General features: G+C 52.1%; 2 protein-coding genes and 1 non-coding gene across 4 annotated transcripts; 2 read left to right on the top strand and 1 right to left on the bottom strand.

Moving 5' to 3' along the window:
- Window positions 1-61: 61 nt before the first annotated feature.
- On the bottom strand, window positions 62-8,104 carry ILF2 (interleukin enhancer binding factor 2). Its single transcript, XM_002922505.4, has 14 exons — window positions 7,968-8,104; window positions 7,486-7,545; window positions 7,232-7,274; window positions 6,481-6,585; window positions 5,838-5,915; window positions 5,168-5,270; window positions 4,181-4,246; window positions 2,816-2,932; window positions 2,256-2,334; window positions 1,895-1,982; window positions 1,230-1,291; window positions 1,038-1,152; window positions 726-816; window positions 62-577 (listed from the first exon to the last, which is right to left on the bottom strand). Exons 1-14 carry the CDS (start codon window positions 7,970-7,972, stop codon window positions 417-419), a joined length of 1,173 nt encoding a protein of 390 aa, XP_002922551.1. The 5' UTR covers window positions 7,973-8,104; the 3' UTR covers window positions 62-416.
- A 192-nt stretch (window positions 8,105-8,296) lies between these two features.
- TRNAM-CAU lies at window positions 8,297-8,368 on the top strand. The gene has a single exon. It is a non-coding gene; the product is annotated as a tRNA-Met (tRNA).
- Window positions 8,369-13,684: 5,316 nt separating this feature from the next.
- On the top strand, window positions 13,685-26,950 carry NPR1 (natriuretic peptide receptor 1). Of its 2 annotated transcripts, none has more exons than XM_034667579.1 (22): window positions 13,685-14,803; window positions 15,349-15,548; window positions 15,962-16,075; window positions 16,507-16,642; window positions 17,240-17,331; window positions 18,057-18,192; window positions 18,432-18,516; window positions 19,303-19,423; window positions 20,196-20,270; window positions 20,419-20,496; window positions 20,899-21,003; window positions 21,251-21,322; window positions 21,418-21,574; window positions 21,843-21,998; window positions 22,223-22,391; window positions 23,017-23,163; window positions 23,249-23,372; window positions 23,514-23,582; window positions 23,837-24,011; window positions 24,250-24,348; window positions 26,322-26,413; window positions 26,585-26,950. In XM_034667579.1, the coding sequence occupies exons 1-22, from the start codon at window positions 14,095-14,097 to the stop codon at window positions 26,645-26,647; spliced, it is 3,174 nt and encodes a 1,057-aa protein (XP_034523470.1). In that variant the 5' UTR covers window positions 13,685-14,094; the 3' UTR covers window positions 26,648-26,950. The 2 variants fall into 2 exon arrangements, with proteins under 2 accessions (XP_034523470.1, XP_034523469.1); XM_034667578.1 differs by having other exon boundaries at window positions 21,248-21,322.
- The last annotated feature ends 314 nt before the right edge of the window (window positions 26,951-27,264 follow it).

The following is a 27,264-nucleotide window of genomic DNA, read 5'->3' as shown; positions in this document are numbered from 1 at the left end:
TCACTGAGAGCACAGAAAACAAAAAAGGTTGTCAGACGCCAAGGAAAAACAAGACCAAGAGCCCTACTAGGAAGTACTTTAATAATTTTTCTTAGAAAAAAAAAAAATTTCAGACACTACAGTTCACAACATTTCAACAACAAAGTACTGGTTGAGAGAGGTTTCCAGGAACTGGGTTCTCTGAAGTCTTAGGAAGAAAAGCTCGTCTCCTGCTTCACTATAGATGAATGGCATAGGTCATAAAAGGGAGACTTCTGGCTACTGAGCCAATCAGAACCTAGTGGAATGACACTTCTTCTATAGCGTTTATTTTCCTTCCTGTCTCCCTTATCCCTCAGAAGTGCCACCACATAAAGCATTTAGCTTCGGCTGCAGTCTTCCCCCTGGACAAGAAAGGCGGCGAAGAGAAAGGAAAGTCACTCCTGAGTCTCCATGCTTTCCTCTTCCTCTCCTTGAGGCGGTTCTTCTGTATTCTCTTCCTCTTCCTCTCCTTCCTTCTTCTCTGGTGGCTTCTCATAAGCCTTTTCTGAAGGTGTCACTATCACCCCATCCCAGGTAGATATTTCAGAAGCAAGATCTAGAAAAGAAAAGTGATTTCAGGCCAAGTAGCCCAGCATATAAGTCATGATCTACACAGTAGAAATATTAAGACACCTGAGTAGTGTAGTGCTTCTTTGCAGACCACAGAGCAGCATAAAAAACCCTGACCCACAGTGATCACTCACAGCTGGCATCACCCTCCTGGCCAAGAATCTTCCGAAAACCACCATGTGAGAGGATTCGGACCAGAGTCTGAGCTGTGTAGCATACCATGTCCTAAAGGAGAGCAAAGTGAGGGTAAACTAGCAGGATGGATTAAAGAAACTTATCTGATGAACATTCTCATAAAAATAAAAATGAAGATAACTTTAATTTCAAGACCAGAGTCTGTGAGAACCCCTAAATCCTGACCCCCTAAAGACCACATTCCCTTTGCTTCTGATCTGGGAGTATTCAAGAGTGGGGCACAACAGACCATATCAAAGCTGTCCCAATACCTGTTGTTCCAGAGTCATGACTGTGTGTACTCTGAAGTTGCCACTCTCACAGGGGTCAGTGATACCCACTGACCCTGGAAGGAACAGTCCTGCAGCCAGAATCTGTAAGCAACGCCTGAAACACACAAGAACATTACAAGAACACACAAGACCACTTACATCCAGCCCCAAACCCAAAGCAGCATGTCATACCTGTATGCCACGTTTAGGGCCAAAGGCTGTCTGGTGGGATTGTTCATCACAGCATAGTGCCCCTAAAAAATAAACAATCTGGTAGGTGTGCCGTAAACTTGGCATATCTAGCCAAACAAACTGAAACTTTAAACCATTAAAGAGAAAACTGGTTATTAAGGCCTAGCTACAATGTTCAGAAGCAAATCTGAAATGGCTGTTCATTCAGTAACTTCCTTCTGTTATTGAAATGACTGAAATTACTGAAATGACACCAGTAACAAAAAGGCATAGGAGCAGGGGCGCCTGGGTGGCACAGTCGTTAAGCGTATGCCTTCAGCTCAGCGCATGGTCCTGGCCACATCAGGCTCCTCCGCTATAAGCCTGCTTCTTCCTCTCCCACTCCCCCTGCTTGTGTTCCCTCTCTTGCTGGCTGTCTCTATCTCTGTTAAATAAATTAATAAAATCTTAAAAAAAAAATTAAAAAGGCATAGGAGCAGCCAATTACTCATTCAAATGAATACTCCAAAAGCCCAAGGAAGTAATAAACCTCGAGTATTTACTGGATTACTTGCCCACCATGAATTTATTTTCAGCTTCACCAAACTTCAGACCCTGATAGGTTTCAGAATAACTACTATTAAATAGGGATGAACAGGAACTCACAATTGCCCTTCTTTACTTACAAGTAGGTCAAGGATCCAGGGTGTGAGGGGCTCAAAGCCAGGAAAACGAATCCTCAGGTCTTTCAGCAGTCTGATGAGAACTTTAACTCTGAAGGTAAGAGGGACCCAGAGATTAAAGGTAATAAGATCATGTATTTCTATCCCTGAAGTACAGAGCTGATGCTATTTCCAAAACTACACATTCTGTTTCTCTCAATCTAAATTTGTTTACTTGAGGTTAAACCCCCCCACACACACACCAAAAAACAACCCTGACAAATTATAGCCAAAAAAGTTCTAACAGAGGAAGTATGGGGGATCCAGTTACTCACTGTTAATTAGAAGGATTAAATTATTTTAACTCAAATAGTGAGTGACTCACGTGGACTGAGAAGCATTTTCCTCAAACCAACGGGCATGTCTGATGGCTGCTAAGGCACTCTGTAACACTTTGATATCCACTAGAAAACAAGCACAACAGGCCACAATGAAACTCCCATTATTAAGCAATTCAACCTGGTTGCCATAGCCCAAGAACTCTGAAGGAAGACAGGGTAACTTCCTAATTTCTTAAACCACCCCATGTTCCTTGTATCAGAAAATCATTCATCCAAAAATCCCTATTCCTCCCCCAAATCAAATCTATCAGCATGCAAGATCCACCGCTTTCTCCAATAAGCCTACCCCCTCCATAAATATTTCCTCAGTACTTCTTAAGTCCTCCACTCCAGTTGCTTTCTTAGCCATCCCGTGTGACAATTTCACTAGCAAGCTGGTAAAACTCTCCAAATTACAGAGGAAGACAGCTAAGTCTGGCTGTCAGCTTAGGTTCAGAAGGTTTCACGTGGAACAGCAACAAGCTAATAAGTAAACTCAACAGCAACCTTGTACCATGTTTTGATTTCCCCCCAACTATCCCAGCAATAGAAAAAAAGAACTAACAATGGAGTTCGGGGTCCAGTTTTCGGAGATTGGGCGGCACTGTTGTAATGAGGATCTTCACTGTAGCATCAGAAGAACTGATCTCAAAGCCAGTTTCATTGGTCAGCATGGTCAAAACTGAAAGAAAATCAAAACCTGTAACTTTTCCATTTCCTCTAGATGACCAGATGTAAATCTACAGTGGGAGTAGGGGAACAGATGCGTTTTTAAAAATAGCTAGAGTCCAGTGGTGCCTGGGTACCTCAGTCCACTGGGCGTCTGACTCTCGGTTTTGGCTCAGGTCTTAATGTCAGGATCGTGAGATCAAGCCCCATGTTGGCTCTGCACTGGGCGCAGAGTCTGTTTGTCCCTCTCCCTCCCCCTCTGCCCCTTCTTCCCTGCGAACAAGCGAGTACTCTTATCTCTCTAATAAATAAAATCTTAAAAAATATATATTCAGAGTCCAGGATGAGGGTTCAGGATGCAATTTTAAAAGTAACAGAGAGGAGCGCCTGGGTGGCTCAGTTGTTAAGCATCTGCCTTCGGCTCAGGTCCGGCTCCCTGCTCACCAGGAAGCCTGCCTCTCCCTCTTCCACTCACCCTGCTTGTATTCCCTATCTCACTGTCACTGTCAAATAAATAAATAAAATCCTTAAAAATTAAATAAAAGTAAAGAGATGGGGCACCTGGCTGGCTCAGTGGATAGAGCATGGGACTCTTGATCTCTGGGTTGTAAGTTCAAGCCCCATGTTGGGTGTAGAGATTACTTAAATTTAAGAAAATAAAAAGTAGGCATGCCTGGGTGGCTCAGTTGGTTACACATCTGACTTGATTTTAGCTCAGGTCATGATCTCAGGGTTGTGGGATTGAGGCCTGCATCTGACTCTGCATTCAGCGTGCAGTCTGCTTGTTCCTCTTCCTCTCCTCCTACCCCTGATCTCTAAGTAGATAAAATCTTTAAAAAAAAAAAAAAAAGTAGACACTTGGGTGGCTCAGTTGGTTAAGCATCTGCCTTTGGCTCAGGTCATGATCCCAGAGTCCTGGGATCAAGCCCCGTATCAGGCTCCCTGCTCAGAAGGAGGTCTGCTTCTCCCTCTCCCTCTGGTGCTCCCCCTACTTGTGCGCGCGCTCTTTCTCCCTCTCTTGCTCTGTAAAATAAATAAATAAAATATTTGAGAAAATTTAAAAAAACAAGTGTCCTGACTGAGAAAAAAAAAGAGATGAACAGGATTTTAAACACTGGAGATCACTGCCAAAAATTTCCCCAACATAAAACTCTACATTCACTCTTCCTCCTACCCTGACATGACTTTGTTAAAAGTATACTTGTAATTATGCACCTGGCTCCTATGACCATTAAATACATGTTCAGCAACAAACTCAAACCTTCAGAAGGATCCTGTGATCTTAGGCTTTCCACAACTTTGTTCCCTAGGGCAGCAACAGCTTCCACTAGATTAAGAGAAAAGGAAACCATGAACGTTATCATTATTTAAAGACTTTCTGTACATCTCTACACTACTCCACCCTCCGATTTCTGCCCCACATGCAAGCCTGGAGCAACGGCAAGCAAGAATAAACACTTCTACAAGGGGAAAACTAACACTTGAACACAGAAACTCGAAGGCTCAGGGAACAGGATACCTCCTATACCCATACCCCCCCCTTTTTTTTTTTTAAATAGTAGTGGCACTAATGCCATTTTGGGCTGGATAATTCTTTAAAGGTTGGAGGGTAGAATATGTCCTGAACACTGTAGGATGCTTAGCGGTATTCCTGATCTCTAATCCTTTGATGCCAATAGCCCAAACTGTCTGCAGACACTGCCAAATATCCCATGGAAGACAAAAATCACCAAACGAGAAACACTGCCCTTTAGTAACTAACCATACATTCTATCAGACACATGGTCCAGACTTTGTCCCTTATTACCCCAACACACATTTAAAAAAATAAATTTCCCATTTGTCTTCTAAACCACCTTTCTCACCAGAAATTTGGGCTTTAGGGGCACCTGGGGGGCTCAGTTGGTTAAGTGGCTACCTTCGGCTCAGGTTATGATCTCATGGGCCCTGGGATCGAGGCCTGCGTCGGACTTCCTCCTCAGTGAGGAGTCCGCTTCTCTCTCTGCCTACCTCCCCCAACCCTGCCACTCATGCTCTTGCTCTCTAATAAATAAAATCAAGGACAGAAAAGGAAAGGACAGAGGAAAAGGAAAGAGGAAGGGAAAGGAAAGGGCAGGGGAAAGGGAAAGGAAAGGAAAAAAGGGAAAAGGAAGGGAAAGAAGGAAGAAAAAGAAAAATCTGAGCTTTAAAGATCCCTTTGCCTCAAACTTAACTTTCTGCTCCTGTGGCCAGAAACAGGTGCACTCACATGTTGGTAGAATCTTTAGGATTACCACCAGGTCAGCTACGTTGTGTCCTGTAGTCATTGTTCCCTTTTTATATGATCCCACTTGTCGGACTTCTTCAATTTGCTGTTGGAAAAGGGATTTCAGGGGGAGAAAAATGTAGAAGTGAAAAAGACTGTCCAGGGGAGCCTGGGTGCCTGCTGGTTAAGCATCTGTGTCTGACTTCGGCTGGGGTGGTGGTCTCAGGGTCCTGGGATCTGTCTGCATCGGGCTCCCCACTCAGCAGGGATTCTGCTTGCCCCTCTGCCCCCCCCCAACCCCCACACCCCCGCTCGTGTTCATGCACACGCACGCTCTCTCAAATAAATAAAACATTGGGGGGGGGGGGAAGACTGTCTAGTTCCTCTCAGAAGTCAATTACAACACAATTATTACCCAGATTTAGAAGTAGCAGAAGTCAAATCATATCCCAAAACCACATGAAAAGCCTAATACATTATGGCTAGCTGATAACACTGATAGAAGTCCTGTCCCTAAGATCTCCACTACAAAGGAATTCCACTGTACTTTCCTTCCCATTTTAGGCTTGGCTTTGGAGAATATGTAACTGAAGAATTAAGATATGGGCGCCAAGGAAATGCTACCCACACTACCAAAGCTGCCCTTTCCTATGAATAATCATTAAAAACTCACCACTTCAAATGTCCCTGGAGCCACAATCAAATTGTCAATCACATTGTTTATTTTCGTCACCAAAGAAAGGATAGATGCCTGAAAAACAGCAGGAAACAAAACTACCCTAGGGGCGCCTGGGTGGCGCAGTCGTTAAGCTCTGCCTTCGGCTCAGGGTGTGATCCTGGCGTTATGGGATTGAGCCCCACATCAGGCTCCTCTGCTGTGAGCCTGCTTCTTCCTCTCCCACTCCCCCTTTGTGTTCCCTCTCTCGCTGGCTGTCTCTATCTCTGTCAAATAAATAAATAAAATCTTCAAAAAAAAAATACCCTAAAGTGAAAAATTATAAGCAACTTCTCAAGAGTTTGAGTATTTTCGCCTAATCCCTTCTATACAGTCTGAATCAGTATCTACATAGGGCTTTGAAAACACTCTTTCTGGCCTTGAATGAGAGAAGAGAGTAACTTTTTGACCCCAAAATAGGTCCCCCAATAAAGATATAAATGCATATGTAATTTGTTTTTATAATCCACCAGGCACACTCCCTCCACCCACAGTGAGAAGTCTAAACTTCTGTGGAGTTCAGACTCTCTTAACAGTAACCTCACCAGTAGTCACTTCTCTAGCTTAGAGAAAGCTCAGGAAGAGAGCCAAAAGAATATACCTGTTCAGCAGAATTAGGCGCAAGGTCCTGATTCCTCTTCAACAAGGCCTCACTGAAGGAACTTTCATCAGGGGCTGGCTTGACCCGGGGGAAGGCCATTTCACACTAAAGCAGAAAAAAACAATGATATACTATTTATCAAAAGTACTATATAGGAGAGATCATTTTCTCCACTGCCACAACAGAAACAACTGAAAATAGAAAATTCTATACTTGTTTTTACTCCTTAAGATATTCAAATCAGGGGGGCACCTGGGCAGCTCAGTCAGTGAAGCACCAGCTTCAGCTCAGTCATGATCCCAGAGTCCTGAGATGGAGTCCCTCATCAGGCTCCCTGCTCAGCAGGAAGTCTGCTTCTCCCTCTGGCTTTCCCCTTGGCTTGTGCTCTCTTTCTCACTCTCTCTCTCTCCAATAAATATTTTTATTTACATCTTAAAAAAAGAAAAAGATATTCAAACCAGGATATCTGCGGGAAGGACTAGCCATAATTTAAGCTCTCACTGGTTTTACATTAACAGATAAACCAGAGACACAGTTAATTATTCAGAACAAAGATTACAATCCTGTTACTGTCAATAGCAGCCAAAGAATTATTTTCCCCACCGTGTTCACACGCAGCTGACTCAAAACCCCAGCTCCATTCACTGACCCCTTTTTGGACCGGTACCACTATCCGACCTCACTAACAGAGAGATGCTGGGTTCCAGGAAACTACAAGGGAGCAGTGGTGAACAGGAGCCAAGGTACTCACCAAATAGAAATCAAACGGAATGTGTGGCACAAAGGGCCTGAACCTAAAACAGGAAAAACAATCCAAATTACTCCTCCGAAAAACCGAATTGCTTGGCATCATGAGGCCGACGTCGCTGAGCAGGAGCGCGTGAAGGGAGAGGTTTCCAAACCACGGCCGGACCTCGCAAGAGCGGGCAGCCGGAGTCCCCCACACGCGGCGTAGACGGCAGACGGAAGCGACCCAGCCCAAGAACGCTGAGAGCCGGCACTCACCCTCCTCCGGGGCCTCCTCGGGAACCAAAGCGCCCGCCGCGACCACGGCCTCTGTCGCCCCTAGAAAGGCAGAGATTTCCGCTCGTTTTGACTCGGCGGAAGGCACCTCCACGGCGCTGCACTTCCGCTCGCAGGGGCCCCGCTCCCACGGCCCCCTCCTCACTCCCAGTACCCCGCTTCCAACGCCGCGCCCACCCCGGGAGCCCGGGACGCGGCAGCCCCGCACGCCTCACAGACCAGAGCGGCCGCTCCTGGATCCGCCGGAGGGATAAACCCTGTGTGCCCCGGCGCCGCCATACCCCGTCGACACGCGCCTCCGGCGCCCGTCTGCCCGGACCGCCGCGGCCCCCGCCCGCCGCCCTCCGGCCTCAGGCAGCCCCCGGACACGCGGCCCGTTCCGGGACTCGGTTCCCGTCGGCCTACTTCCCCAAAGTTTTCGCGCAAGTACGGTAGCCCTGTCCAGAACACCCCACTGCCCTTACCTCATGGCGCCCTAAAACCCGAACAATGGAGTCCACACCAACCGCCCCTCTCCTCAGAGAAGCAGACACCGGAGACGCGGCTTGTCGGCGCGTCCCAACAAACTCCGGCGCGATTGGCCCTCGCACTACCCCGCCGCTAATGCCCATTGGCTTACTGTGGCTGACCGGCCTGAGAGCCAATAAGAAACGCCTGCTGTGTCAAATTAGCCAATAAGAACAGATTTAACAGTAGCGACAATTTTTCTTTTAAACAGACACTAGATGGCACGATAGAGAGAAGGCTTCATAGAGCTTTCTTTAGGAACCGGGAGAAGCTTCTTGTCTTAGGTAGCAGAGTGGCGCAGCGGAAGCGTGCTGGGCCCATAACCCAGAGGTCGATGGATCGAAACCATCCTCTGCTATCCGGTGTTTTCTTTTCTCTGCTTACTTCAAGTGCTCATAACCACCCTCTCTTTCCTCCCTCAAAATGCAAACTTCAGAGCCGTTTTTGCCATCGGCAAGTGAAGGGACTAGGAAGGCACTTTAGGCAACACTACATCCCTGGGTGGAATTCACCAAAGGCTGGAGAAGCGCACTATACTGATTGAATCAGAAGGAAAAGCACCGATGATGACGGACTAGGAGAGAAACCAAGGCAGCCTTTGGAAGAGAGTTCAGAAGAAGCGAGCAGGGGAGGGGGAGAGGACCCGCCAGCGCCCGCGCCAGGTCGCCGCTCCCCCCGCAGACCCGCCCCTCTGCGGCAGGCGGCTCCCTGCGCGCCTGCGCAGGCGCTGTCCCCAGCTTCGGGATGGCGCCGGCTGGGGCGCTGCTCTTGTGCCTCCTGAGTCTTTTTTCTCGGGCTTCTCGCCTTCTTTTGGGCTGATTATGTTTTATTTCCTTCCCCGCCTCTCTTAATTGGAGGTTACGCACTTTTTCTACTCTTTTAGTGGTTACTCTAAAAATTACAACATGCGGTAGCAGCTCTTTTTGCCCACCGGTCCCTATGGTTTAATTAAATCACCGTTTTGCATCAATCAATTGATTAAAATAAAATAAAAATTACGACATGCATCCTTGATTTAGTAAGGTCTAATTGTGTGCAATACTTTTGCCCTCCTGGTGAAAAATGCAGGGATAATTTAGTTGCTTTTACCACCAGTGCTCCCCCCAGAATTATATGCTACTGCTGGTGTGTAGTCCTTCTAAGGACTTCACTGTTGTATAATTTATTACAGCAAAATGCACCGATCTTAAGCATTCATCTCGATTAATTTTGAGTAATGTATTCCCTCCATGTAACCATCACCCAGATTAAGATAAAGAACATTTTTATCACCTCAGAAAGTTCGCTCTTGACCCTTTACCCGGCCCCTAGAGGCATTCATGATGCTAATTTCTGTGAGCATAGATTAGGTTTGTCTGTTCTTGAACTTCATATAAACGGACTCACACTGTACGTACTCTTCTTTCATTTAGTTTCTCTTGCTTGACATGTTTCAAGATTCTTCCACATTTTTGCATTTATCAGCAATTTGTCAATTTTTATTTATGAGTAGCATTCCATTACATAATTTTATCCACTCTCCTGTTGAGCCATTCTCCAACTGGCTGGGACACACAGGAACACATTTGGGTTGTTTCCACTTTGGAGCCATTATGAATAAAGCTGCTAGAACATTTTTGTACAAGATTTGTGTGGCCAGATGCATTTGTTTCTCTTGGTAGGTATAGAGGTGTACATTATTTAAATTCTGTATGTATTTTCTTTCTTTCCTTCTTTCTTTTTGAAAGTAAGCTCTACGTCTAACGTGGGGCTCAAACTGACTAACCTGAGATGAAGAATCAGGGCTCTCCAGGCTGAGCCAGCCAGGTGCCCCTTTCACCTTTGTTTTTGGAGGACATTTTCTCTGGATAAGGAACTCTAGCTTGTAAGTTATTTTCCTTCAGCACATTTACTATATTATTTTACTATCTTTGGCTTCCATTTTTGCTATGAAAAAAAATTTTTTGCCAACCTAATAGTTGCTCCTTTGAAGGTAATCAATCCTCTTTTTTTCTATTTTAAAGATTTCGCCTTTGATTTAATTTCCCGCTTTTTCACCTTGATGGGTCGAAATATGGATGTTTTTAATCTTACTTGAGGTTTGTTGAACTCTTGACTCTGTGGGGCTTTTTCTCCCCCCTCCTTCCTGGGCTCCAAATTTTTTCACAGTATCCTTTCTGTCTCTAACACTCTTAGGTTTTCATTCTTGTTTAATCCGTGCTTTATTCTGGGTAGCTTCTTCATTCTTTCTTCCAACTCTTCAGTTGAGTCTGACTTACTCTTAAACCTATTGACTAATTCTTGTTTTTTTAATATTTTGGGGTGTGAATTTTCTATTTACTTCTGGTTTACCTGACTCCAAGGCTTCCCCCGGCAGCGAAGCTTTCAGGATCTTAACCCCAAAGCGGAAGATGGTTTGCCAGGTTTCTCACCTCTGGGGACATTTTGTCTCACTTGCCCCACACAGCCCATTTTCTGCCACCAGTTCACATCTGCAAATGACTCCAGGGTAAAAGCAGTCCTACTGCTGGTCTCACCTCTATGCTTTCCTGTCTTTCGTGTTCTCAACACCAGTTAATTCCTCACTGTCTTATTAGTGCTTTGAGTTTTTAAAGTATTTCATCCAACATTTTTAGTTGTCTTCAGCTCAGGGATTGGGCAAATTGTTCAGTCCCCCATTGTTGAAAGAGGGGTTCAATGACTAAAGTAGGTGTAGTCATTTGAGTGTAGTCATTTCTCCTGAGCTCCACTCCACTAATCCAATGGCCCCCCTGAACACCCCCACTTGGGGCTCTACAGGCATCTCACACCCAATAAACTAAAATTGTTATCACCCCCCCCAAATCTGCTTCTTCAGCTCTTCAGCAAATGGGTCAATGTCACCGAAACTTCAATTATTTGTATATTGTCTTCTCTTCTTGAAGTCCAATTGATTCTACTTATAAAACATCTCTCTGTAGTCAACAATAGTATGCACTTAAAAGGTTGTTGGGGGGGGCGCCTGGGTGGCTCAGTCAATTCCTTAGGCTCAGGTCATGATCACAGGGTCCTGGCATTGGGCTCCTGCTCAGTGGGGAGTCTGTTTCTCCCTCTGCCCCTTCCCCTGCTCATTTTTTCTCTCTGTCTTGCTTACTCTCTCAAATAAATAAAATCTTAAAAAAAAAAAAAAAAAAAGAGGGGCACCTGGCTGGCTCAGTTGGTAGCACATGAGATTCTTGGTCTCAGGGACGTGAGTTTGAGCCCCAAGTTGGGGATAAAGTTTACTTAAAAAAATAAATAAAGGGGGCATTAAAAATTTTTTTTAAGAGGGTAGATCTCATGTTAAGTGTTCTTAACACACACACACACACACACACACACACGAAAGGACAGAAGGAAACATTTGAAGGTGATGGATATGTTTATTACCTTGATATTGTGGTGATGGTTTCACAGGTGCATACATATGTCCAAACTCATCAATTGTATAATTTAAATATGTACAGTTTATGCCGTATCAATTATACCTCAATAAAACTAGTTTTTTTAAAAAGTCCCCTCCCCCCAAAAAAAGGTTTCCCAATCTCCTATCTACCTCTATTAGCCTCTGGAGCACCCCATACAGGACAAAGACATTATGCCTATCATACAAAAGCTTTCAAGACCTGCCCTCTGCTGCCTCCTCTTGCCTCTTCTCAGTCATTCTTTTTTTTTTTTTTTTTATTCATTTGTCAGAGAGAGAAAGCACAAGCAGGGGGAGCCGCAGGCAGAGAGGGAGAAGCAGGCTCCCCGCCAAGCAAGGACCCTTGCTTGATCCCAGGACCCCGGGGTCATGACCTGAGCTGAAGGCACCCAGGTGCCCCTCTCTTCTGTCATTCCTACAAACCCACACGTTACATCATAGATCAGGATTGAAAATATAAACTCCTACAGCAGCCAGGCAGGTGAAGCAAATGAGTGAACAGGGTGGGTAGGAACTGTGATGAACTAGATTCATCTCAAGGAAGGGATGCAGGACTTACCTATTGCCAGCTCTCTGATATTTCAAGACAAGTCAGAAATCCAAATATTCAGGTGCCATCTGCTGATTTTATTTATTTACTTATTTATTAAGTAAGCTCTATGCTCAATTTGGGGCTTGAACTCAGGACAGAGATCAAAGAGTCCCACCTGGGGTGACTGAATGGCTCCGTGGGTTGAGCATAGACTCTTCATTTCAGATCAGGTCATGATATGGGGGTCCTGGGGTTGAGCCCTGTGAGGGGCTCCATGCTCAGTGGAGAATCTGCTTGAGGTTCTCTCTCTCCCTCTGCCCTTCCCCACCCGGTTCTTTTTCTGGGTCTCTCTAATAAATAAATCTTTAAAATTTTAAAAAGAAAAGAGTCCCACCCTCTGCTGACTGAGCCAGCCTGGCACCCCTCATCTGCTGATTTTTAAGTGTAGGCAATTAAGTCAAATATAGAGAAAGGGAATGCAGGCAACAAACATTCCTGCCATCTGTAGTTGGTCCGAGGGCTACTATTTGTCCTAGACCATAAGAAAAAATGGTCCTAAAACTCTCCAAAAATTCCTGATACAGGAAATATACTTCAATATTCTGCTCTTTCTGCACACCTTGCTCCCCATTCTACTCTTGCTGAATTATTTCTCTACGGAGATTTTCCTGGCCCCGAAGCAAGCGAAGTCCCATCTGGGCCTCTTAACAATTTACCCATCTTTCTGTTGTGGTCCTCAATCAGATTACATTATGGCTATTTGTCGCAAGCAGAGCTCCTCCAAGGCACGACTATACATATATTTTACCTTCATGCCCTCAGTATTTAGCCGAGGCAGCAGGTCCGTTTGCTGAAGGAGAGTTTGCGGGTGTTGGGTTCAGTCCAGGAGCAGAATCGGAAAGGGTGGCGGCGCAGCTCCGTCAGTGACCCCTGCTGGCCACGAGAGGGCAGACTGATTCCACAGCGGGGGATGAGGCTGGCGGTCAAGGACCCCCAAACCCTCCCCCCAGTGGACGCCTCCACCGGTCATGTCCAACACCGTCTCCCACCGTCACCGCAAATCCCATTTTAACAATCCCCCTCAACCCGAAACAAACTCACACTCACCTTCCGGGAGTGGCCCCGAGGTCCCCACTCCTCCTCCTCCCCACCGCAGCCACCGCACACTCTTCTCCCCCTTCCGATAACATTTGGGAACTAAAGGGTTAACTCCGCCCTTCCACTGGGTCCATTTTCTCCATTTTTCTGCTCAATCTGGAAGCGGGGGGGGGGAGGCGTCCTGGATGGACTGGGTCACGGGGACCATGGGCTCACCTACTTTGACGCCCTTCCAGAAACCCGCCACCCTCCCGTCCATCCCTAGAACACACACTTCCGTACACTCACACCTTTTCTTGCCAAGATCCCAAACCAGCACAGCTCTCTTCCCCAAACAGAACCAGGTAGGGGGAGGGATGAGGTGGGGCGCGAAAGGGCCCCCGCGGCCCCCACACGCGTCTCTCTTGGTCCTACTCGCGATCCCAGCTACCCTTCTGCGGGCGCCGCTCTCAGAGGAGGAACGCGAGGAGGGTCTCAGGGGAGGGGAAAGCGCGCGGGCTGGGGGCGCGGGCACGTCCGCGACTTCGGAGCGGGGACGAAGGGGTTAAAGATCCAGGGTTGGCTCTCCAGTCGCCGAGTCTGGGAGGGGAAGCGGCGGGAGGAAGGACTCGGAGCTTGGCTCAGGACCTCCCCTGTCCCCCCCGGACGGCCGGGGACTTGGGCCGGCCGGACGCCCCTGCTGGCACCCTCCCGGGGCAGGCGCTCACGCGCGCACACAAACACTCCACTCCCCTTCCCTCCCTCGCGCCCTCTCCCATCCTTCTCCCCCCAACGCTTGCTCCTTCTAACACACACGCACCCGCGCGCTGTCGCCCACGCTCGTCCTCCGAGCCCCAGCTCTCCGCCGCCAGCGCCCACCTGCCCCGCAGCGCCTGCCGCGCGCCCCGTGCGCCACAGACACCGAGCGACGCAGCTGGAGGGGGCAGCGTGCCCTGGGGTGGGCGCGCCCGATGCCCGCGACCGGCCGCTGAGCTGGAGGTGGCCGAAGAGGCCAGGGTGGGCGCGCTCGCCCGCGAAGCTGCCCGCTGAAGCCATGCTGCGCCCCGGCCGCCCCGCCGGCGCCCTCCCGGTCCTGCTCCTACTGCCGCTGCTGCCGCTGCCCCCGGGGAGCCACGCGGGCAACCTGACGGTGGCCGTGGTGCTGCCGCTGGCCAACACCTCGTACCCGTGGTCGTGGGCGCGCGTGGGACCGGCCGTGGAGCTGGCCCTGGCCGGGGTGAGAGCGCGACCCGACTTGCTGCCGGGCTGGACGGTGCGCACGGTTCTGGGCAGCAGCGAGAACGCGCTGGGCGTCTGCTCCGACACCGCCGCGCCCCTGGCCGCCGTGGACCTCAAGTGGGAGCACAGCCCCGCGGTGTTCCTGGGCCCCGGCTGCGTGTACGCGGCCGCCCCGGTGGGGCGCTTCACAGCGCACTGGCGGGTGCCGCTGCTGACCGCCGGCGCCCCGGCGCTGGGCTTCGGGGCCAAGGACGAGTACGCGCTGACCACCCGCGCGGGGCCCAGCCACGCCAAGCTGGGCGACTTGGTGGCGGCGCTGCACCGACGGCTGGGCTGGGAGCGCCGAGCGCTGGTGCTCTACGCCTACCGGCCCGGCGACGACCAACCCTGCTTCTTCGTGGTAGAAGGGCTGTACATGCGCGTGCGCGACCGCCTCAACATCACCGTGGACCACCTGGAGTTCGCCGAGGGCGACCTGGACCACTACGCCCTGCTGCTGCGAACCGTGAGGCGCAAAGGCCGAGGTGAGGGGGCGGCCGGGGCCGGTCTTCCGCCAGCGCCGCGCGGCCCGAGGCTCCATTTCCCTGTCTTCCTCTACGCGCTCTCTCCGCGGTCCTGCGCTCCCCCGCCCCCCAGTCCCCCACTTGCGTCCCACCGCTCCCTCCGGCAGAAAATGCCTGCTGTCACCTGACACTTAGTAGGTCCCCGGCTTAGTGCCCAGCCCTTCTTTTCTCCTCCATTTTCGCTCGCCTCCCAGCAGCCTCTCCCCCTCCATCTTCTCCTCCACACTCCCTCTCCTCATCCCGTCCCCTCTCCAGCTGGCCCGCCTCCTCCTGTCCCTCCCCAGCCGACCCCACCTTCCCCACCTTTGGCCCCGCTTCGCTTGCTCTCGCTATCTCTGCTCCTTCCACCACCCCCGCCCACCAACTCGTGCCAGCCCTCCCCACCTTTCTTCTGCCGCGGCCTAGACCAGCGTAGCGTCTGTGAACTTCCTTTCCTGAGTTCCTCCTTCCCCCTCCGCTGGGATCTAGGCTTCTCTCTCTTTCTGACCATCCCCCTTCCTCCCCAGTTATCTACATATGCAGCTCCCCAGATGCGTTCAGAACTCTGATGCTTTTGGCCATGGAAGCTGGTCTAAGTGGGGAGGACTATGTGTTCTTCCACCTGGACCTCTTTGGACAAAGCCTGCAAGGTGCACATGGCCTTGCTCCCCACAGGCCCTGGGAGAGAGGGGATGGGCAGGATATCAGTGCCCACCAGGCCTTTCAGGTAAGTGTCTAGGCTGTAAGCTCAGGCTGTGGGACGCTGAGCTGGTGGCACCTAGTTCCTGGGCACTGGGTTCCTCAGGGTCTGAAGGGATTTCGGAAAAGAGGCTCTTGATTGCTCAGGGAGGCAGGGGAGGAAGGGCAGGCAGGGTGAGGGCTGTATAGAGGGTTAGGGGACTTCAGAGCTAGGAGCCTAATAGATGAGCGAATGGGCTTGAGGTGGGAGGATGTTCCAGTACCACAGACTAACAGAACTTAAGAAGTCATCCCATTGGGTCCCTCGCTTTGGAGCAGGCAGCCCCTCACACATGACATAGAGCCTGTCCACTTTGACCTTGAGCTAAGCAGAGATGCACTGGGGGAGGTGGGCCCCAGATCAGCTCCCAGCTCTCCCCTCTCCACTGACCCCTTCCTCAGGCTGCCAAAATCATTACATATAAAGAGCCGGATAACCCTGAGTACTTGGAATTCCTGCAGCAGCTAAAACACTTGGCCCATGAGCAGTTCAACTTCACCATGGAGGATGGCCTGGTAGGAGGGGTCCTGGGACCTTCCAGCAAGGACATCCAGCCCCCACTCCCACCCCAACTCCGTAGCCCTCTGCGGGTGGCCGGCCTGTCCTCTCAGCCATCTCCGTATGCCCAGGCCTCCCAGGCTTCCCCTTCGCCCAGTTCTCACATTCTCCTGATGACCAAGGTGGACACTGACGAGTTGTTTAGCCTCCGAAACTCAGGTCCTCATCAGTAAAATGAGGATGACGTGTCTTGCCCTATCTGCCTAGCAGGATTCAGAAGCAGAGGTCTTTGTGGAGGCATCTTATAAGTGGTAAACTCTCTGTCCTGTGGGGGTGTTTTCTCCGACCATCCTCCAAGCTCCCAGTGCCCTCCATTTCCTCCTCCACGATGCCCTACTCAGCACCCCTCGTACATCCCACCCCAGCCAACCTCTGCTCACCCCTGCAGGTGAACACCATCCCAGCATCCTTCCACGATGGGCTCCTGCTCTATGTCCAGGCAGTGACAGAGACTCTGGCACATGGGGGAACTGTCACAGATGGGGAGGCCATCACTCAGAGGATGTGGAACCGAAGCTTCCAAGGTCAGGGCCTGGAGGTGACAGAGATAGGTTACCTTGGGGTGCCTCAAGCAGGAGGCCACGAGAAGCCTCTACCCTGCGGCTGAGGGGGTCACTCACCCATGCCTGTCCTTCCCTCTCTTACATAAGGAAGCTCCAGAGCTTCCCTTGGGCCTCCTTCCCCATTTCCCTAGCTCCCTCAAGAAGTTCTGCTAAGTGGGGCACCTGGGTGGCTCAGTCGGTGAAGCAGTAAAGCATCTGCTTTGGGCTCAAGTCATGGTCCCAGGGGCCTGGCATGGGTCCTGCCTCCAGCTCCCTGCTCAGCGGGGACTCTGCTTCTCCCTCTTCCTCAGCCCCTCCCCCTCTGCTCATGCTCTGTCTCTCGCTTTCTCTCTCTCAAATAAATAAGTAAAATCTTAAAAAAAAAAAAAAGTCCTCCTAAGTGCCCAACTCAGTCATTCCTACTGTATGTCCCTTTTGTTATTATATATGTTATTAATACTTTGTTACTATTATAAACGTTTGGCGGGCAAGGAAAGAAGAGCAAGGGATAGAGATAAGGTGGGGGAGTATGCTGAACTTCACTTTCTCAAAACACAGCCATCTTCCTCCATGCCCCAGGTGTGACAGGATACCTGAAAATGGACAGCAATGGAGATCGGGAGACCGACTTCTCCCTCTGGGATATGCATCCTGAGACTGGCACTTTCAGGGTAAGGTTGTACCCCAGAAGACAATGCCAGCCGGCAATGACATCTTGTCCTCCTGCCTTCCCCCACAGTCCTGCCAGGGCATCTCTGCTCTGTAGTCACCCCTACCATGCTTGGTCACTTTTGGAGAGCCCTGGATAAAAGAGACCCAGCTCTGGTCTGGGGGAGCAACCAGAATGACAGGGACCCATAGGCATTACCCTTGGGGAACCGCATGTCTGAGGAGGGAGCACGGTCCTACCCTCAGGAAGAGGGTCTCCTAAGAGAGGCTGGACTGTCTCTCGGCAAAGACAGGCTAACTTAGGGGCTGTACAGCTCTTTAAGTTCAGTCAGGAACAGGAAGGAATTGGGGCCACAAGCACTAAGGAGCAGATCATTCAGGGAAGACTTCCTGGAAAAGGGATACATGGATTAGGCCTGGAAATGTGGACTGAGAACATTGCCTTTTCCTGTTTTCTACATGCTTCAGTCCAAGATTATAAACTCCCTGAATGTCAGGTTGGGGTTCTACATGGAGTTTTCTTTTTAAAGCCAAGTTTTTCCAGTCTAACGACATGGGTATGAGGGCCCTCTGCATCCGGTCACAGCGGGGGCTGGCTAAATTGTTGATGGCAGCCCAGATACAGGCCCTGTAAGCAGACGTGGGGTGGGTGTGAGGCAGCCCTCCACCCCTGCACAGGGGGTGTCACCCCAGGCCTTGCCCGCCTATCACCCCTGCCCTCCCATAGGTCGTTCTGAACTACAATGGGACTTCCCAGGAGCTGGTGGCCGTGCCAGGGCGCAAACTGAGCTGGCCCCTGGGGTACCCACCTCCTGACATCCCCAAATGCGGCTTTGACAACGAGGACCCAGCTTGCAACCAAGGTGACTGCTTCTTGCCTTCCGGACCTCCATTCTGGAGATGCTCTATCTTTTCCCCTGCTTCAGGAGTCAAATAGGTGCTTCTCTCCCACACTGTGGGTTTTCTGGAGAGATGACTCCTGCCTTTTTCCTCCCTTCCCTTCTTCCTTCCATCTTCCTAGTTCACTGATGAACTATGAGAAGTTTTCTCCTCCTGCTCTCTAACCAAAATCTCTCTTGCTTGAACTTGGACTCTTGTGCAGATCACTTTTCCACCCTGGAAGTGCTGGCTTTGGTGGGCAGCCTCTCCCTGCTCGGCATTCTGACTGTCTCCTTCTTCATATACAGGTAAGTCTTAGGATGAGGGTGGAGAGTGAAGCTTGGAGGGCTGGAAAACTAGCAGAGAGAGTAGCAGGGACATGGAGGGAAGGGGGAGGGGGGAGGGACAGTGGAGGAAGGCTACCGGAGATGGGGAAGGAGGGAGGCTAAAAAGCCTTAGGACACAGGGAGGAGAGAAGGAGGGCCAGGAAGGGCCTGGGAGACTCGAGAAGAGCAGAGCAGTTGGGCTTCACAGGCGTGTGGGTTCTGGCCTGGGGGCTGGTCTCTTCTCCCTTCCAGCTCGTGCAGACCCGTTGGGGAATGATGGTTCAAACCCTGTGGCACTGGGTCCAGTCACTTGAGTAGGGGTGATAAACACTGTTTTATACCGGGTGCTGAACCCAGAGTGGAGGAGGGAGGTAAGGAGCCGCACTCCTGGCTTCCAGTGGGAGGCGGAAATGAAACGCAGACCTTACTAGCAGAGGGATCAGTGCTGGCTGAGCCTAGACTATGCCCCAGGCGCTGCCACACACTGTTTCTTTTCATTCTTATAACAATGCTTTGAAATAAATGTCGAGGTCGCCAGTCCCCAAATCAGGACACTTGGACATGAGGACAAGAGGCTCAGAGACATGAAGTGACTGCCCAAGGTCCCCGTGAGGCAGGCAGGACTTCACCCATACCTCCTGACTCTCAGCTAACAGGAGACGTCTCAGCACCTGCAGTGGTCCCAGGGCTCAGAGGAGGGGCTGCTAAGCTGTCCCGCCTGGGGTCAGGGGTTCAGACATGGGTTCAGATGGAGGTTTCATGCCCCAGGAAGATGCAGCTGGAGAAGGAGCTGGCCTCAGAGCTGTGGCGGGTGCGCTGGGAGGACGTGCAGCCCAGTAGCCTTGAGAGGCACCTCCGGAGTGCAGGCAGCCGGCTGACCCTGAGTGGGGTAAGAACGCTGGCAAGGGGAGGGGTCGGGGAGGGCTGGGCTTGGGGGTCGGGGCAGAGGGCAAGGTTCCAGTCCCAGCTCTGCCCTCACTTGCTGTGTGACCCGGGGTGAGTCCCATTGCCCCCTGAGAGCACCTCAGACAGTGATTATGGCCACAGAGCCCCCTTCACAGGAGGGTTTCAAAGTTCAGAAATGGTATCTGTGAAAATACATTTTAAAAAGAAATAAATAGGAGCACCTGGGTGGCTCAGTCAGTTAAGCGTCTGCCTTGGGCTCAGGTCATGATCCCAGGGTCCTGGGATCGAGTCCCACATCGGGCTCCCTGCTTGAAAGAGAGCCTGCTTCTCCCTTTCCCTCTGCCACTCCCCCTGCTCGTGCTCTCTCACTGTGTTTCTGTCAAATAATTAAATAAAATCTTTGGGGCACCTCGATGGCTCAGATAGTTAAGCATCTGCCTTGGGCTCAGGTCATGATCCTGGGGTCCTGGGATCGAGTCCTGCATTCTCCCTCTCCCTCTGCTGATCCCCCTGCTTATGCTCTCTCGCGCTCTCTCTCTCTGTCAAGTAAATAAATAAAACCTTTAAAAATATAAATAAATAAATAAATAAAATAAAGTCTAGAAAGAAAGGAAAGAAAAGGATTTTATGATGTGGAATGAGAAGCAGGCTGACCCAGAGATAAGGCCGGCCAGAGCTATGGCCACCTGGATGGAGAGCGGCACCCATGTTGGGGCTCCCAGGCTGACCACCCCTCCTGCTCTCCATCCCTCCAGAGAGGCTCCAATTACGGCTCCCTGCTAACCACAGAGGGCCAGTTCCAAGTGTTTGCCAAGACGGCGTATTATAAGGTGGGCCGGGGGAAAGACTGCCATCCTTGGAGCAGGGCAGACCTCTGGGGCGGAGCATGGGGCATGGGGTGCAGGGCGCAGGGCGGTCCCAGAGTGGGCTGCAGGAGCAGTTGGACCATCTCAGTGACATCCTCCGTTCCTTGCCCAGGGCAACCTCGTGGCTGTGAAACGTGTGAATCGTAAACGCATCGAGCTGACACGGAAAGTCCTGTTTGAACTGAAGCATGTAATGTGGGGGAGTGAGGCAGTAGCCTGAGGGAGAGTCTCGGGGACATGGGAAGGTTAAGGGGGAACTATAGGGTACCCCAGGGAAGGGATGGACCCTTGCATATTGTGCAGGGGAGTGTCCTAAATGGGGGGAGAGACGAGTAGAGGTATCCTGGTGGGGGCCCTTGAGGGGCTGTATTGGATGCCCCTGAGTGAGGGGTGGAGGGATTAGGAGGCAGAGGGAGCAGGGAGCAGATTCTGGGGGAGGGTTCTTTAGAATATGGGTGGGAATCGCCAGCGTCCTAGACTGTCTTCAGAGTGAATAGGGCATTAAGTAGACCGAAGGGTCCCTGAGGTGGGGGTGGGGGGCATTGTTGAGTGAGGTCTCTGTCGGGTTCCTGATACTGGCTCCCACCTACAGATGCGGGATGTACAGAATGAACACCTGACCAGGTTTGTGGGTGCCTGTACTGATCCCCCCAACATCTGTATCCTCACAGAGTACTGTCCCCGTGGGAGCTTGCAGGTGAGGGGACAAGGGGTGTGAGGAGATCTGGGTCTAGCCCTGCTTCTGTCTCCCACTGGCCACATGACCCCAGGCAAGCTTCTCCCTCTTTCTGACTTTTATTTGCCCCATCTGTAAAATGGGGGAGGGAGGCAGCCGCACTAGAGTAAATCCAAGGCTTTGTCCTGTTGTGCTGGTTTATGTCAGTAGGCCTCTGCACACCCCCTGGAGTCCCCAGGGTACATGCCTGACTCTCATTGCCCAGCAGGACATTCTGGAGAATGAGAGCATCACCTTAGACTGGATGTTCCGGTACTCTCTCACCAATGACATCGTCAAGGTGGGATGTGGGGGGGAGGGGCCAGGCATGCTTCTCCCCAGCCCCGACTGTAGGTCCCACTAAAACCAAGACCTCTGCCTCCCCAAATTTCCCAGGGTATGCTGTTCCTCCATAATGGGGCCATTTGCTCCCATGGCAACCTCAAGTCATCCAACTGCGTGGTAGACGGGCGCTTTGTGCTCAAGATCACCGACTTCGGACTGGAGAGCTTCAGGGACCCGGAACCAGAGCAAGGCCACACCCTCTATGCCAGTGAGCCCTAACTCTGACTCCTAAGACCCCCCCCTTCCAAGCACAGCCCAGCAGGGGGACGGATGCCCGGCTTCTCAAGCGCTTGGCACGCCTTTCCCGATTCCTGGTTCAGTTCATTCGCCAGTGGAAAGGGGAGCCTGACACAGTGGTCTCCAGGCTTCGTCCATAGAACTCCAGATCACTCCAGTCACATCTTTTAGGACCTTGTTTCCCCCGCCCCTTAGCTTTAGGGCCCTTCGCCCCATGACTCCTCACCTCTGACCTGCAGAAAAGCTGTGGACAGCCCCTGAACTCCTGCGAATGGCCTCCCCTCCCGCCCGGGGCTCCCAGGCAGGTGACGTGTACAGCTTCGGAATCATCCTTCAGGAGATTGCCCTAAGGAGCGGTGTCTTCCACGTGGAAGGTTTGCACCTCAGCCCCAAAGGTGAGAGAACCATGCTGTTCCCCCAGCCTGCCACAGTTGCAGCTAAAGCCAGCCCCAGGGTGAGGGACCCCTGGAAACACCACCACACCGGCCACCTGGAGTGGGGGCTCCAAAACCAGCCTTTGTTCCACGGCTGCCCGGGGACCTTCCCTGTTCCCAGCCTGGCCCCGGACCTCCCCACTGTCTCTCCCTGGCCTCCCCTCAGCCCCTCTTCCCCCCCACAGAGATTGTGGAGCGAGTGACTCGGGGGGAGCAGCCCCCCTTCCGGCCCTCCCTGGCCCTGCAGAGTCACCTGGAGGAGCTGGGCCAGCTGATGCAGCGGTGCTGGGCCGAGGAGCCGCAGGAGCGGCCGCCCTTTGAGCAGATTCGCCTGATGCTTCGCAAGTTCAACAGGTTGCTCCCAGCCCACCCCACCCCCTGCCCCCCACAGCCACCCTGGTCCCGCAGTGGCAGAAGAGAGCCGGCTCCAGCCCACACAGTCGCAGCCCCCTTTTGTGAGTGCTGCACGACCCGGCTGTTCCATCGGTCCCCACCTCTCATACCCCTCCCCCCAGCAACACTGCTCCCCCCCACTGGCCCCTTAAGTGGTGCAGAGCCGATGGAGCACACGCTTCTGGCCTCCCAGCCCTCCACAGGGGCTCCCACCCCGGCCCTTGGACCTCCCTGCCGCAGTATGCCCCCCACACCCCTCCACACCGCGCTGTGACAGCCTGTGTGCCCACCCTCTGTCCTTGCTTGACCCCTGCCCATCTCCACCTCTTCTGCCTCCTCCTGACTTGCTTGTGTTCAACAAAGATGAACAAAGTAGCCGGTATCTCTCTCTCCAGCTTCAGGCCTGTCTCTGGGGTCTCAGAGCTGGATGGAACTTTCCTCCTACCCTTTCCCCTGCTAAGCCCACCCTGCCATGCTCCCCAACCCCAGCCCTCTGCGGTTGGGGGATGGGCTGATGTGAAGCCTGGGAAGGGTGAGTGCCAGGGTGGGCACTTCTCCTCTCTCACCTTGCCCGCCCCGGCCTCAGGGAGAACAGCAGCAACATCCTGGACAACCTGCTGTCCCGCATGGAGCAGTACGCCAACAACCTGGAGGAACTGGTGGAGGAGCGGACCCAGGCCTACCTGGAGGAGAAGCGCAAAGCTGAGGCCCTGCTGTACCAGATTCTGCCTCAGTAAGTACCCGTGTCTGCTGACGCCTGGCCACCCTGGCCCGGCGCCATCTCATGCTCTGATCCTGCCCCTGTCCCGACCCCACAGTTCCGTGGCCGAGCAGCTGAAGCGTGGGGAGACGGTCCAGGCTGAAGCCTTTGACAGCGTCACTATCTACTTCAGTGACATCGTGGGCTTCACAGCCCTGTCAGCAGAGAGCACGCCCATGCAGGTGAGTCCAGGTGAAGACCAGGCAGGTGTGCTTGGCCAGGCAACTCCACCGGCCCGGCCTGCCTGCTAGTTCCACTTTTCGCACTCGAGCCCAGCTGGGGCCCTTCCCCCCCTACGCACCTTGGCTTCTCCTCCCCCGCAGGTGGTGACCCTGCTCAACGACCTGTACACTTGCTTCGACGCCGTCATAGACAACTTCGATGTGTACAAGGTGAGCTGGGCGTGGGGTGAACAGGTCGTGATGGTGATGCGCGGGGCTGAGCAGGGCGAAGGGCAGAATGCCGCAGAGTCTTAAGGGAGGAGACCGTGAGACATGGCAGAGACTGTTACCTGGCGCCCCAGGAACAGGCACAGCAACGACTCGGGACGCGGTGAGGCTGAGGCTGAGGGTTAGCATACGTGCTGGGCGGCACAGCGAAGAGACGCTTCCCGTGCTCACACCCTGCATTCTGCTGGGCCCCACAGGTGGAGACCATCGGCGACGCCTACATGGTGGTGTCCGGGCTCCCCGTGCGGAATGGGCTGCTGCACGCCCGCGAGGTGGCCCGCATGGCCCTGGCGCTGCTGGACGCAGTGCGTTCCTTCCGCATCCGCCATCGGCCCCAGGAGGAGCTACGCTTGCGAATCGGCATCCACACAGGTGAGGGAGCCCTAAGGGCTAGAGCTGTCCCCAGGCCCAGCTGCTCCTCCCCGCCACCCCCAGCTCGCGCGCGGGCAGGTGCGCGCACGCACACACCTGGATTCCCAGAGGCGTCAGATCCCACCTCCTGACTCTCCGGGAACACGCCGGTCCTGCCCAGCAATCACCGTCCATTCCTCCCACCTACCATTCTTAACACCGCTGCCGCCTGTCGCTGATGGGCCTCCACTCCCTCCAGGACCCGTGTGTGCCGGTGTGGTAGGGCTGAAGATGCCCCGTTACTGTCTCTTTGGAGACACAGTCAACACCGCCTCCAGAATGGAGTCCAACGGAGAAGGTAAGGTGGCTCCCCGGGGCAGGCTGCAGAGAGAAGAGCCCCTCAGGCAGGCACCCCGCCCAGTGTACTGGCACCCAGCCCTTCCTCCTTCCGGCCTCCTCTTCCGCGCGGGCACAGCACCTACAGTCCAATCAGAGATCCAGCCCTCCTGCTGCCACATGGTTGAACGTCTTTCCAGGCAAATGTCCGACAGTTCCCCAAGGGTAGCCTACCCTTCGTGCAAGTTCGAGAGGGGTGTGGGGAATACCAGGTTGGGAGTAAGAGCCTAGACCTGACCTCGAAGTCCAGGTGCATCTCCTCTCCTAGCCTCGGTTCCCTCAGCCATAAAATGAATGTTGAGTTAAACAAGAGTCACAACCACCACTTACAGATGCTTCCTGTGTGCCGGGTTCTGTTTAAATACTTTACGAGCATTAAATTTAATTCTCATAACAAGGCCTTGAGGTAGAAACCGTCACTATCAGCATTTTACAGACAAGGAAAATGAGGCACAGAGTTTAGACTACTTCCCCAACAAGTGTCTGAACTGGGATTCACTAGACAGAGCAGGATCTAAAGTCTGAACCACTATGCTACACTGTCGGTCAGAAGCCTGCTGACATTCTAGAATGCTGTCCACTAGAATTTTTTGCAACGATGAAGATATTCTGTCATCTGTGCTGTCCATTGTAGTAGCAGCAGTGTCCATTGTCCCAGGAGGGTATTGATCTCTTGAAATGTGGTTGTGCAGGGTGCCTGGGTGGCTCAGTTGAGCATCTGATGCTTGATTTTGGCTCAGGTCCCGATCTCAGGGTCGTGGGATCGAGACCGGAGTCAGTCTCCATGCTCAGACGGGAGTCTGCTGGAGATTCCCTCTGCCCCTCCCCAAGCTCATGCACTCACTCTCTCTCTCTCTCTCAAAAAAATAAAGCTTTTTTTTTTTTTTAATTTTATTTATTTGTCAAAAAGAGAGAGAGCCCAAGCAGGGGGAGTGGCAGGCAGAGCAGCAGAGGGAGAAGCAGGCGCCCCGCTGAGCAGGGAGCCCAATGCAGGACTTGATCCCAAGACCCGGGATCATGACCCAAGCCAAAGGCAGTCGCTTAACCGACTGAGCCACCCAGGCGTCCCATAAATAAATAAATCTTTAAAAAAAAAAAAAAAGGGGTCAGAGCAACTGAGGCACTGAATTTTTGACTATTTAGTTTTATTTTTTTCTAAGGTTTTATTTATTTGAGAAAGAGAGGGAGAGTGAGCACGAGAGAGAGAACCAGCAGGAGGAGAGGCAGAGGGAGAGGAAAAGCCAAACTCTCCACTGAGCATGGAGCCCAATGTGGGACTCGATCCCAGGACCCTGAGATCATGGCCTGAGACGAAGGCAGCTGCTTAACTGACTGAGCCGCTCCGGCGCCCCAGTTATCATTATTATTATTATTTTAAAGATTTTATTTATTTATTTGAGAGAGAGACAGAGAGAGAGATTGAGTGGCCTGAGGGGCAGAGGGAGAAGCAGACTCCCTGAAGAGCTGGGAGCCTGACATGGTACTCAATCCCAGGACTCTGAGACTGTGACCTGAGCCAAAGGCAGACACCTAACCGAGCCACCCAGGCACCCCCAATTATTATTTTTTAAAAACTAGGTTCCATGCCCAGTGTGGAGCCCAATGCAGGGCTTGAACTCACAACCCTGAGATCATGGCCTGCGCTGAAATCAAGAGTTGGACACTTAGCTGACTAAGCCACCAGGCACCCCTAGTTTTAATTAATTTAAATTTAAATAGCCACAGGTGACTAGTGGCTACCGTGTTGGACAGCACAGTTCTTGAATTCTGAGGGAGAGGCCAGACTCCACATGGAGGGGTGGGACTCTGAATTAAGAGGGTCTCTAGGCCAAAAGAAAGGAGAGAGAGCATTCTTCTACCCCTGCAGTTCCCAATCTCCCCTGCTCCTATTTCTTGCACCCCCCACCTTCCCTTCTTCTCCCTTATCCTTCCCAGCTCTGAAGATCCACTTGTCTTCTGAGACCAAGGCTGTTCTGGAAGAGTTTGGTGGTTTTGAGCTGGAGCTTCGAGGAGATGTAGAAATGAAGGTAGAGAAGGAAGCCCCTGCCCTCACCATCCCTTGGAGTCCCGGAAGGGTTATCCTCCCCCAGGCCCCTTCTCAAGCAGCCAACCCCACTCCCATCCCTAAGCCTCTCTCATTTGGGAAGTGGGTAGGTGTGCTACTCCCCACCCCAAGGGCCTCTTCTTTTTCACTCCAGGGCAAAGGCAAAGTTCGGACCTACTGGCTCCTTGGGGAGCGGGGGAGTAGCACTCGAGGTTGACCTGCCTCCCCTCCTGGCTTTCCACACCTCCCTTCCCTGTGCTAGAGGTAACAGAGAGGTGCCAGACCTCGGCCTCACCCACAGAAGCCCTGCCATTGCCAAAGGATCGGAGAAGTAGTTTGAACAACTCAAATGTGCTAACCCCAGTGGAGACACCAAATATGACCTTTGAAGGAGGACTGGTGTTGGAGAGAACTTGGAGTTCATGGAACTGACCAAAGCACACAGTCATGCCCAGTGGCACACACATAGACACGTGTACCCACTCTCCATCCTGACTCAAGCCAGGCTAGGGTGTGGACTCCTGGATCCTCTCCCTTCCACTCCCTCAACCTTGCTACACTGTGACTTCTATGGGGAGGGGGAAGAGCCACCTTAGAGGTAATAGGAAAAGGGACTATATCGAGGCCTAGCCCACATGGGCCACAAACACCCCAAATTAGATACAGGGCACAGGGGAGAGGGTCAGCTTAGAGGGGTTGCGGGCCTGTATGTCTTGATTCTCTTGTGAGCAGAATCCATTAACATCTTTATTCTAGTGAATGCCTCTGAAAGGAGAGTGGGTTGCCAGAAAACACAGCCATGTTCCCCACCCTCTACTCTCAAGCTGGAAATGC

Source organism: Ailuropoda melanoleuca, chromosome 8 (genome assembly GCF_002007445.2).
Source record: "Ailuropoda melanoleuca isolate Jingjing chromosome 8, ASM200744v2, whole genome shotgun sequence".
Lineage (NCBI taxonomy): Eukaryota > Metazoa > Chordata > Mammalia > Carnivora > Ursidae > Ailuropoda > Ailuropoda melanoleuca.
The sequence above is the reverse complement of the archived record's forward strand: the minus strand, read 5'-3'. Positions and strand labels throughout refer to the sequence as shown.

Bases quoted from the DNA above. Each gene is read 5' to 3' on its own strand.
- ILF2 (XM_002922505.4), bottom strand. The intron at 1,292-1,894 runs GTAAGTAAAGAA...TTTATTTTTTAG, and splicing joins CCTGGATCCTTGACCTACTT to GGGCACTATGCTGTGATGAA. The intron at 578-725 runs GTGAGTGATCAC...TTTCTTTTCTAG, and splicing joins CCAGGAGGGTGATGCCAGCT to ATCTTGCTTCTGAAATATCT.
- NPR1 (XM_034667578.1), top strand. From the start codon at position 14,095: ATGCTGCGCCCCGGCCGCCCCGCCGGCGCCCTCCCGGTCCTGCTCCTA. The intron at 16,076-16,506 runs GTAGGAGGGGTC...TCACCCCTGCAG, and splicing joins TCACCATGGAGGATGGCCTG to GTGAACACCATCCCAGCATC. The intron at 23,373-23,513 runs GTGAGTCCAGGT...CCTCCCCCGCAG, and splicing joins CAGAGAGCACGCCCATGCAG to GTGGTGACCCTGCTCAACGA.